Source organism: Bombus flavifrons, chromosome 2, assembly GCF_040668555.2.
Source record: "Bombus flavifrons isolate JBK064 chromosome 2, iyBomFlav1_principal, whole genome shotgun sequence".
Taxonomy (NCBI): Eukaryota; Metazoa; Arthropoda; class Insecta; order Hymenoptera; family Apidae; genus Bombus; species Bombus flavifrons.
Window position 1 is genome coordinate 15933260 of NC_138443.1, and position 12678 is coordinate 15945937.

Genomic DNA, 12678 nt, shown 5'->3' on the forward strand with positions numbered 1-12678 from the left:
TGTAAATTTTATATGTTACATTTTTATGCTTTGAGAACATATACATCTAGTAACAAGAAGAGGTATACGAAGAGGAATTAGGTATTAATTAAAAGAGAAATCAGGTATTTAGCAATTTATTTTTTTTCATTCTTATACTTAATTGTTTGACTGAAACGTCTTTATACCAAGAAGTCTTGTTCTAAAATAAATTCAATGAAATATTATTTAGTAATATTAACGTTAAATTTAATAAAAGGAGGTATTCAAGTAAAATATTTTGAGATTGATTGATTTTGATGTTTTATTAGGTTTTTGTGAATTACCTTCCCCTGAGATAGCCCATTCCTTTAAGAAAGCCATCCTTTTCCTATCTCTTAACATTTATCATCTTATATCGCATAATTTTTGTTCCACTGTCCATTTAAGAGCACCCATTGGATATGATAAATTTATATGAATGAAAATTTAGACAAGCTGTGCAAATGGTTAATAGAATGAATAAACATAAAGTTAAATATTTTATATCCGAATATATCATTCGTTAATGTTATTAGATAATTGTATCAACATTGTTTGATTAAATTCTACTTTGTGGAGACACAATGATTGAATGTTACATAGTGGTTCCTCTCTTGAGAGATTAATTAAAGTATATTATGGTTGTTTACTTTGCATACAGAACAAATACCATGACAAGGAAAATCTTGCCTAAAAAAATTGCGCCTCCGCAATGTACAATAAATAACGGCGTCTTAGATACTAAGCTTTATTAACATTTACAAAAGAAAAACAGGTATTCTATGAAGTGCTATTTCTTTCTTTTAACAGTATTTCCTTTCGGATAGAGTATAGTATCCGGATTGCAATATTTTTAATCTGAATGCGTCTTTTTGGAGATACTTTACGTCGCTAAAACTGAAAATGAGAGTCATTTTTCACGGAAATAACGATTTTGAAAATTCGGACTCATGAACATTTGCCAGACAAAGATCTTAACATAAATCCGCGTAAGATGATTTTATAAAGACGTTAAGAGGTAGGTTTACAAAACAACTGATGGCACAGCCATCAATGCCAATGCTCCAAATGCCAATTTTGCCGCTTACCACATACCGTTTTCTGTATGAAAATAAAAAATATGTTTATTTCTGTGGAAAATAACCCTTATTTTCGGTTTCAATGACCTCAAAAACCGCTAACAAATGTCATTCTAACCGAATATTTTCCAGTTCGGATACTATACTGAGCCTTCGTTTCATGTAATAAACAGGGAACTGTAAAACTCCATACAGAATATACATATGTCAAATGAAAGTAGAAAATATGAAAGAATAACACGTGATGAGAAAGTATACATAGCATACATATAAGCATAAGTATGCATGTAACAGACAGAACATAATAACAAGACTATTGATATACTCAGAACATAAGAATTTTTAAGTTCAACGAACTGTGTATTTAGAAAATGCTTCATTTTGGTTGATGCTTCGCGTCCCAACAAGATTTATTTATATGTATGTATGTTTTGTAAGTGAATTTTGTGAAAATTACATAAAGACACGTAATTATGTCAAAGTCATCGGATATTTGCTAATTTGCTGAAACACGAGGCAACATCAGATTGTGAATTTATAGCGTGACCGTGTACATATTATGTATGTACAAGTGTTATACTACATATACATATATACATAGATTGATGCATATAAAATGTTGCAAGTCATTTGGAACTAGTGTGGATAACAGCAAAATTTTTCTAGATACTAAATCATGTAAGGTACATGATACGTACACTTGGATGATACGTTTTCTCTTTCTAAAATCATTAAATGCCAGAAATCAATTTGGCGCTATTCCTAGCAATTTCGATGTTAACAACTTGAAGCATTTCATATGAACCATTTATATGTATATATAGATATATATGTATATATATATGTGCAACTGTATATGCAATATATTTTGCGTTTATACGGTTATATTTTACATATGAGCATATTGTTGATGCAGAAATTATAAATTACAAAAAGATAGCCGAGACAATAAACGGACGCTTCGTATAACATGAAGATCCATGTCGTAATATACAGTGATAACGATGATAATGATTGTGACAAAGAGAGATATGATGAAAACAATAGCAACAACGATTAGATGTATGAGCATTGTTTTCTTATTGATTTCGCTAACTATCAGACGAAAATCCAGAGGTCTCTAATAAAACTTACGAAATAATAATAATGGTTCCTACCTAATATTAGCTAGTATCGAAAGTAGACATTTTTAATGAAAATTATTACAATGTGTATTTACTAGAAGAGAGATCACTAAGGTCATTTCAAAAACAAAGCATTTTATATGTATTTTACTCTGACATGCGTCAATTGTATTTGAACACTTTTGTACAATTGAACACTGACGTATAAAAGCAGTATCGATTGAAATAAAATTGGGCAAAATCAGATGTTATTAATTAAACATGAGTCCTCTAGATTGTCGATGGTCTGTATTCAGTAAATTTCGTACAGTAATTATGGTGATAAAACATCGAGTCACATCTTAAATTTTATCTAATAATTCGTGATAATGAAGTTACTTCGATTGTACCTTTCACGTAAAATACGACGATATGGAATGTGGCACAATGATTCAACGACGATAAAACTCTGGTCAACTTTCCTCGTTTGCCTTTTATTCGCACTTTTATACTCCATTTAACTACTTCAGTTGATCGACAGATACCACTGTAACAATCTTTTTCGTATTGACATTTAGTTCGCGTAATTCTTGAATAGCATTGTCACTTGATAATTCTTTCTTCCGTTGGCTTATACTATATCACGTCATACACATTTCCTAATTTATCGATCGAATCTTGTTAACGTTTGCACACGTCGCCAAACAAAATTACCTCTTTCGTAAAATTTGTTTAAGGATGACTCATCATTATATACAAATGATTACAATCAATTTTGCACATATAATTTTATCCCTTGTGTTGTTACGAACTAATCACGATGCACGTTATTTTGTAATTTGCACCAGAAAAATTTAAGAACTTTGATAATTGTTGGAAGTTTGAAAAAAGAAGCCATTACGTATTGATCTATTTCTCTAAAATGGAGATGAAAAATATTATTATTAATAGTAAAACATAATCATTTCCTTAATCTTCTTTTTCTTACAAGAACATGAAGTAAGGATGACAATAATGTATGTATGCATGTGTGTATGTACGTCGATCAAATATGATGAAATCGGCGCGATTTCAAAATTGTTCGATGACGTATGTATACGTATGTTTGGAGAAGTACGGTAAGAAACGACGATGAATTTCATTAGAATTAGCGATAATAATTATCTCGGCTAGGATTATTAGATAATAATAATGTTGAATAAATAGAACAAAAACGTGGACAAAAATCAATCGATGAAATAACTTCGATGAAGTTCGAAAAAATACCTGCCAATGCTGGCGTCGCGTGCGTCGATCGATCAAGAGAGATAAATTCTTCAAGAGTAGAATTGCAATGTAAAATCATGCACACACGTTCAGAGCTACTTAGATGAAAGAGGCTTTAATTATACAAATGGTTCAAAGAATAATAAGCTCTTCATGCGAGTGAATGAACGAAAGATAAACGTTTATTAATAAAGATCTGGGTTTATACGTATTATTATTTTTTCTTGTGTTGAATGTGCGTGTTTGACTCTGATACAATTGCTTTTAGGTTCACCTATGTATACTCAGAGGCTGCGCAACGGTATGCCGTAATTATAACTCTTTTTCTTCATCGTTCGCTTGGTTTTGCGTTAAAAATTTTGATAATAACAATGGTACACTCTTTGCGGGGATGATGAAAATGTACTCATTACTCGTTGAGATATAATACCTAATAATCACGCAGTCATCCGCACGTACGCACAGAATTACGTGTTCCGTACACATTATTGTTTTCTTTTTTCAAATGCGTCTTGTCGCATGATTACAAATTTATTCCTTAATATGCTTTACTTACGAAACACAAACATTCTGCCATTTTTTTTAAATATATTTGTTAAGTACAATTATATACGCGCCGTACGATTTTTCAAGCATAGTATTGTCAACAATTGTGTATATATTTGTTCTTTTTTTCCTTTTCCCCTTTCGTTTGTTAAATGGTTTCTTCTGCTACACGTCCTCACGATACAGCAATCTGAAGTCTAGTTTTTCGAATGATTTCTTTTTTTTGGTTTTGCATCCATGGTCAGTTACTGAACGCAAAAGTTCGCGGTGACATCTCGCGCTCTCGTCGAACAAGAACTACGAACACTTGACCTTGTTCCATAATATACACGTCCCAATCTTTTTTCTTTTGATTAGATGTTCTGTGAAAAGAATGATGGATCGATCCGTGCAACGAGACGTTTAATCACAGGAAGAAATATTTACGGGTTTTTGGATCTTTTTCACGACTGTATAAATATAAATGTTTAAACGTTCGTAATATATTAAAGTGATCTATGGGTATACGTTCTCATTATGTAAGGATAGTAATACATTCCGTTTCCCACTTTTTTCTTCAGTACTGGTTTTTTTAACCCTTTAGGGACTGTTCCTTTTCATCTTTTTTTCATCTTTTCTTTCATATTTATATATATATATCTTTTTTGAATTCAAAGTTATTCAAAGTAATGAAATTCATAGACTAAAGTCTAGTTCTATTATTAAACACTCATCTCTAAACACTCACAGCATGCATCGCATTATATTATAATAATCTAATAACAATATGCATGTAAATGTTATAACACTAGAATGATATTAATGTTACAAATTATGTATTAGTACCGTAATTATATTCGATATCTTAAGAGAGTAGAATCCAAGATAAAGCACTTGAAAACTGAATTCAGCGCGCGAGTCCCAGCAGGGTTAAACTTTTATTCATTTCAGATCAGTTTGCCAGCGTCGCGTAAACCTTCGTATGTCAATGCTTCTCCTCGAACAGCGATACGAACATTATTTATCTTCTGTACAGTACTTTTTTGAGGTTAAACTATATTGAACAAAGAAAAAGAGTAAACGTCGTGACAACGATATTTGCTTGTTTTTTCCTATGATTGCGAACGGCATAAGAACAAACATGGCTCACGTGTCACCGTTCCTGTGAATTCCAATGAAGATATCACTATCGAACGGCACCGTGTAAAATATCTAATTGTTGTCTCCCGCTCCCTCGTTGATCGTCGAAATCGTTCTCTTACCTTTACCATTTATTATCCAACGAATACTTTTGCGTTCCCTATTTTATTTCGTGTCGATATCATAGTGTTCTTGTTCTCGTTATGTTACCGATCGTTCACGTAGACATTGTGACAGGTGACAGATAGTCACAATCTCTATGTAATATCGCGACGATTGCCATGGTATCTTTCGTTATCACACACCAACGAGACTCTTCGGACGTTTAACGAGTATAGAGAATAGGAATCGAAAATTGTTGAAGGAGTTGAAAAATGTTTTTTAAAAGAGAAGAATACTGTTACTATTGGGATCGGTGTATTACGTGCATGGTATGTGTAATTATGTATATATGTATGTATGTTGTATTGTGTATATAGAGTACATATACGTATGGTACATGTATGCTTATGCGTGTTGTATAGTAGTACAGCTATAACTGGCCAGAATTTCGTTTCGTTAACTAGCTGTTAATATTCCCATTAGTTTTTGGAACCGGCCTTGTAGGCCTCCGATGTTATATATATTTAAAATAAACAAATGTATCAAGTATATCTTACTTCAGTCATCACTTGGATTTAATCAAGAAGAGAAAATCTTTCTAGAAATATACTTCCTTCGATAACTGGTCAGTTGAAATCCCAATATGTGGCCAATTAGAGAAGCACAACTGTATTGTGTCTTGTTTGAAATGCAGAGCATCCCGCGTGTTTGTTTCTTGGTGTAATACGTGTAAGTGCGGGTATAAGTATAAATGTAATGCTTGTAAGTGTAAATATATTTTTCTGTAAATGTAAACGAACATGTAAGTATGTGCAAGTGTGTACGTATGTATATGTATTTTAAGGGGTAATTATCACAGAATACACGAGATATTTTTTTTTTCATTAAGCTTACGAGATATTAATCGAAGCGGAGAGTAGGAGGAAAAAGTGGCGGTCAATTCCGTCCACGAAGCGCAATTGTCGACCGACACGGAAACTTCCCAGCGGAAAGAAACACACAGAAAGTTGTTCCCATTTCGTCGACGGACTTGGCCTGGTTGCCGAATTTGCCAGCCCTTTTTCATTAATTAGTATGTAGTACTTAGGCAGCGGAGAAAATAGACACTTTTACAAATGAAGATGGTGGCGAGATCGCGGATCCGTGTTTTTCTCTTCCAATTCTACTTTCCCCCCTTACGTCTTTCTCTTTCTTCTTCATACGTTGTTTTTTCTATTTTCTATTCATCTATTTCACTCACGCCATGCTGTTTCTTCATTTGTATTCGATGCTCGTTTCCAAGCCCGAAATCGTTTCTCATCGCATTCGCTTTTGAATAAAGATACACCAGGATTGAAACAGCGCGAACGTTGTAAAAGAGACGAACCGCAACGCGTTTTGTGCATGAGGAGCATTTCGTCGAGGGTCGTTTAGATCGACACGGATAGACAGATCCGAGCACATTTGAATCTACGCGCTCTAACCACGTCAACGAGTAACGTGCTAAACCTGTTCTTTTATGAAACGAAATATGTACGGTAAAATTATCACGTAAACTCTATTTTGTCCTACGATTTTTCGTATTGAGATTCAAAGGTGCATCGATTCATGAATGATAAACCATTATTTTTTCTCTTTCAATCGTGAAACGTATTTGTATTCCTGATGTAAAGTTACGTTGTAAGAGGTAATTTTGGAAAGATATGCGCTTGTATGTATATGTATAACGTGTTAATAAACGGAATTATATTCGAAGGTTCTGCGCCTGACCTGTGTCGCGTGTAGACGCATCATCCGGATATGGTAAGCGCCTGGTGTAAATATGTAATTGTAAAGATAGCCGAATTTTCCTTTTTTTTTTCTCGGGTGGCTTTCTCTTCAGACGAATATCCCGCGCTCGCAGCTACATCAGCATTTATATACTATACACAATACGTAAGTATATCTAGACGTACTACGTAGTAGAAACTTTTCTTGTGGATATAATCATGTAATCTCTGGAATTGTATATCTGGTTTGACCTGCGAAGATCAGAGAATGAAATTTATTTAGTTTTAAAGTCGCGTGCATCTTTTTTTTTTGTGTTATTAATAGTTTCCATCTTCTGCGTCTTTCTTCTGTTTCTTTTGTTTCACAGTGACCGCTTTTCTTTGCCTTTTTATTCCCATATGTAGGTTTCTCGGGAGATCCGATCGAAGCTTCGTGCAAGAACTGCGACATGTGTTCTTAAACAAGTGTTTCCAGAGTTTTCGAACGACATTCGATGCGAAACGAAGAACGTTAGGATGTCTTCCGCGGGGATCGTTTCCGTTTTGTAGCAGATTGAGGGACCGTTTAACGCGTCCGCCCTCGATTTTCTCGATTTTTCATTTTCTTTTTATTCTTCATATATAGTGGGGGAAGTCTTGCATTAGAGAATCGCGGGCTCTGATCTTCGTAACTTAACCAACTGTTCCCACGAGTGGACAATGTTTGATCTATATACAAGAGTAATATCGATGAGATATTTTTAAGCGAATAGACAAAGAAGTATCGATGTCCGTTATTTTCGAAGCTTGCGTTCCACCTCGTCGTTTACATATTTGGTTTTGCACGTTCACACAAAAAGCAATGATCGTCGAAAGGGGAAAGTGTCGAAGTTACATGATTATTTAAGTTACCATACATCTACCACGATATAAAGTTTAATTTCGAAAAAGTTAGGCTGTCGATTCGTAGAAATAGTAGTTTCTGGCTAGAACAGATCGAAAACCGGATTCTCTGTTTCACGATATTGTACGTAGAATGAAAATTGAAGGCGGACGAAAGGATCCTAACTCGTATGTTTCTTCCTCTTCTTGTTATTCTTTCTTTTTTTATTCTTTTCTTCTTCACTGGAACGGAATATCGGCTTCTTGTGTACGTGAACATCTTCATCGTATTAAACGTCGTATTAAAGGTCTTCGAAGTGAGACCCAAAAGGATGATTCACGGGGAATGATCGAAGTCTTCGAGCGGACCTCGTAATACGTTCACCACCAATAATCAGACTCTTACGATCTCTTGTTAATTCTTACAATAAGAACGTACTTTACATTACAATGCCTATTTTATTACTAACGGCGCGTCCCGAGTAACGTCGTGACGCGCCTATTGGTCGTACGCAATGCTACGTTAAACTGTTATTTAGAAAAACTTTTTTTCGTCAACAATGTGTTTCACATATCTACAAGTAAACTCGTCATTCCGAACAAACGGTCTAAAACGTCGTCTCTCACGAGTGTCTATATCTTATATGTAGTATTACATTTTCCTCATTGCAGCGCGATTCGTATTTTTTAGTTTTGAAAAAAGAAAAAAAACACTCCCGATAAACGTCTTATATTTGCAACGTGCTAGCGATCACGGACCCCGATTCGATCGTTCTTCGTGCTCTTCTTCGTTTTCCTTTTCCTCTAACTGCAGTCAAGCTGCTTCCGTTTCTTCTGGGAGTCCGTACACGTCGAGGTCTAACCGCGCTGGACGTATCATCTACGACTAATTCGACTCCTTCCCTCTCCTTACGTTACGAATATTTACCAAATATATTACGTACTGGCAGCACTGTTTTTACGTGTCGCGTCTGTTCAGAACACTCTTCGATACCTGAGGTTTCATATTTTCCATTTTTACGGCACTTACTTGAATGAAAAATCTGTCCGTATATCTTCCCATATTCTTGACCAATCATCATCCTGTTTTCTACGTTTCTATCGCTTTTCCGAAAAGGTAGGAGGAATCACCCTTCCTCTTTTCTACTCTCTTTGTCCGACTTCCATTAGCTGGATGAACGTTTCGATTCGGGGACTTGACTTTCAACATGTTTACTCAAAAACCTTCTTTCTTTTTCTTTCTTTTTGGTTTTGTCTTCTTTTTTTTTTTAATTCTCGGCTCATTCGGTTTATATAGGGGACGGGGCTAAAGCTCTGTGATTCGTAAAAAAGAGAGAAGAACACGCTCGACCGGAAGCTGACTGCGAAGGAAGCGAGAAGAATGATGTCGCACGACAAGGTCTCTCGTTCCCTCATTGACCGACGTTAGCGTTAGAACCGAAAAGGATTCGGCCGATCGTCCTTATCGGTGATTTTTCTCGCTTATGTGTTTGCTGCAATGTGTGTTTCTTATTTTTATTTTGTGTCTCACGCGTTCTCGATATCGCATGTGTCTCGCGGTGTTGTTCGTTTTTTTTTCTTTTATTTATTTGCTGAATTATTTTGTTTTGTTTGCTTTTTAAAGACTTCATTCTCGACAACGACGGCCGAACGCTTCTATGGTTTCCCCTATGGACAACGCCCCTCTCCTTCTCTCCTTCGAGCTCTTTCCAAACTCGAAGGACGCATCGCTTCGCTGTCGTGGCTTAATGCTGTGACCCTGAGCCTCAGGTAGGGTTCGGTAACGGTGTTTCCTGCCTGATATCACTCTTCAGTTTTACGAACTCTTTTGCGATCTCGTCGTTGTTCCTCTGTGAAAGAATCCTTAGGATTGTCCAGCCGGTCTCGTCCATTTGGATTCGTTTACCAAGCGACAACCAGCAGGCGCACGAGCCTTCTTCGACGATGTCCTTGAGCTGCATTACTGCTACACCGACCAGCCTATCCTCCCTCGCGAAGCAGTAGTCCTTCACGCAGATATGCAACTCGTAGAAATCAAGTTGCTGCTGCTCATTGCCAATCATGCTACATACGTCGAAATAGATTTGTTAATATCGATCGAATGTGTGCGTATTGCATGAAAAAGATCAATGATCATGATTCTAAATTTGTTTCATATGTAAAGAGTATATGAAACAGTTATTAAAATTGTTAGTAAAGGCTTTGATATTTTTTTAAATAAACGGAGGACAAGTAGGATCTACTAAAAAATAGAGAGAGATACTCACAAGTCAAAGCTCTCGTTGAATTGCGGCGACCAATTATTGCTCTTTGATTTTGTCGATTGCTTCCTCTTCTTTCCAGTTAAATGCGGTCCGATCAAATTTACTTCAACGTACGGTCTGAACATTCCCGTAGCAAGCTGCCACTTCAAATCGTTCGCAGCCACAACTACAGAGTAAAATGTATTAAATATGACAATATTTCACGATGCTTATATATATATTATATTCTACCTATATTATGTATAGAATAATTATATGTATGGTAATATCATTTTTCATACGAAACTATTGCAAAACGTATGAAATAATAGTTGGCAGGCACCTAGCTGAAGATCTTTAACGTTATAATTAATAAAGATATGATAGTCTAGACTTATCTTTTTATAGGATATTAATTTAAACTATATAATTTATAATAAAATATCGATATTTTAAAGTAAATAAAACATACCTTTGACAGTGACCTTCTGTTCGCCAGTTCCAGGATGTGTGAAAAGATCCACCTGTATACTGACTTCTCCGACCGAGCCTTCCTCCGTACCGGCAGTATCTGGAACTTTATCAACGATAAGTTAGATTTTATCTGAAAATTTCGATTTCTAGCCGCTAAGTACTACGAGAGAGAAAAAGGGAGCTTCGGTCACCGCTATCCGAGGCTAAAATTCTCAGATCTGATGCTAAGATACTATGACCAATGTCTAGTTCTAGAGCAGATTACATGCTCTAATCATATGCATATATAGAACTTTGTCTCTTTGAGTATTTATCAGAGAAGACGAAGTTGCTGTGTTGTTAGAGTGTCTCGGACACGCATTAAATACCTCAAGCATATACAATTTGAAAGAGTTTGATACAATTGGTTAATTAATCGGCTTCATCGCTTTCCGACCAAGGATCAATTGGCGAATTGTGAAAATCTACATTTGCCGCTCTGCTTGACGTGCAGATTATAACGTTTGATTATGCGTTTTGTAGCTGATAATTAATCGATCAGTTGTATGGATACGTAAAATAGAATGAACCATTGCATAGGTATCAGTTGAATTAGAGAACTGCATGTCTCTTGAAAGAAATAATTAAATTGGAGTGGTGAAATGGTGAATTGGCAGTGATAAATTGAACAAAGGTCTATAGGTGTTTATGTGTAAATGTGTAAAAGCTTCAAAGAAGATGATTAAAGAAATGCTTAGTGTAAAAGACAATGTCAGAAAATGGCAACCCTTGGAGCGTGTAACACACGTGCAATTTTTATAAATTGCGTCCAGAACAATTGCCTATAAGATTTTATAATCCATGTAATGTATAATTTTACATTTAGAGTATACTATGTAATGTATAATTTTACATTTAGAGATAAACTATTTACTGAATCATTTTCTTCGCGATCACATAAATTAAGTAGAATACGCTTGGGTGCAAGATAAGTCATAATGGGGTGGCCATTTTCTATGGTCGTTGTTTTGCAAGGTTTTCGGTAGTATCTAGCAGCAACAGCGGTAGTAGTGATAGCAGCAGCGTTACCTAGTACAACTATCGATCATCGAGAAGTTTTCGGGACGCTTTTGACTCTTCCGATATTAGTTGTTCATGAACATTCGGATGATTTAGCCTCGTGTTATTCCTATAGCTCGTAACTGAACTCTTACAAGCAATTATTGTACCGAAAGGATCGATTCTGCTTAAATTAACGATTTAAGTCATAATACATTTCAAGTTTAATAACACGTTGCTAATATTAGTAGCATTTGTACATGAGCATTCAAAGATTACTGTGTTTCAAGTTACGTATCTATTTCTTAAACCAATAAACTATTGCCATGCTTTCGTCTATATAGTTAAGCAAATTTAATTAACTTCAATACAAAAAAGCCATTTCTTTATTTTATAACCAGGAACAAGTAACGTAGATGCCAAATTTTCAATATAAATTCTTTTCGAAAAATTTTGCAATTAATAATTCCTCCAATAATAAAAAAAGAGTATTACTAAAAAAAATCAATATATATATATATTTAAAACCATTGATCAAATCCAAGTATTATTTTCAAAAACCCCTTTTTCTATTAACCTACTATATTAATTTTGGTTGGAACGAAAGCATAGAGGTATAGGCGATTCGAGTATGAATGCCCAAAGACTATCAGCCAAGTAGCCTATCTAGTCCCGAAAAGACAGCTCGGTGAATAATGCAATCACAAACAGTTCACTACGTCCTAAAACGAGCGCCTAGGTTCGAAAAGTGGCCAGAAGTCAGCGAAGAATTCCCGAGGCTTCTGCTCTAAGGTGGCTAGTGCTCTCTGGTACCTTGTCGACTCTCTCGACGAAGAGAGGGCTTGCTCTGGCGAAGGGGTTCCTCGAGGCTTTCCATACCCTCGGCTCCTTCCCCTTCGTCACCACCTCTTTCGCTGCTCATCGAACGCTGACGCTGACGCAGCTTTGACGCATTGTTCAGCGGCACTGTCGCGATAATTTTGGTTACGTGGGTTGTATTCGTATCTCGTGACGAATTTTCCAAAAATGTCGCGCTGTGTGTGTATGTGTATATGTGAACGGATGATGATCGCAAACGAGCGTGCATGGCGCAACGAGT

At 35.7% G+C, this 12678-nt stretch overlaps 1 protein-coding gene across 15 annotated transcripts in view; it reads right to left on the minus strand.

The window, feature by feature from the left end:
• Positions 1-100: 100 nt before the first annotated feature.
• The window catches only part of unc-13 (protein unc13 homolog), a 378276-nt gene continuing 365698 nt past the window's right edge, over positions 101-12678 (minus strand). For 12 of the 15 annotated variants that reach the window (XM_069130578.1, XM_069130571.1, XM_069130572.1 and 9 more), the window contains 4 exons: positions 12393-12545; positions 10540-10644; positions 10092-10254; positions 101-9888 (listed from right to left, as the gene is read on the minus strand). In XM_069130578.1, the coding sequence (XP_068986679.1) occupies positions 9591-9888; positions 10092-10254; positions 10540-10644; positions 12393-12545 (719 nt within the window). In that variant the 3' untranslated portion in view covers positions 101-9590. The remainder of the gene's footprint in view (positions 9889-10091; positions 10255-10539; positions 10645-12392; positions 12546-12678) is intronic. The other 3 variants (XM_069130609.1, XM_069130536.1, XM_069130529.1) reach the window with 1 other exon arrangement.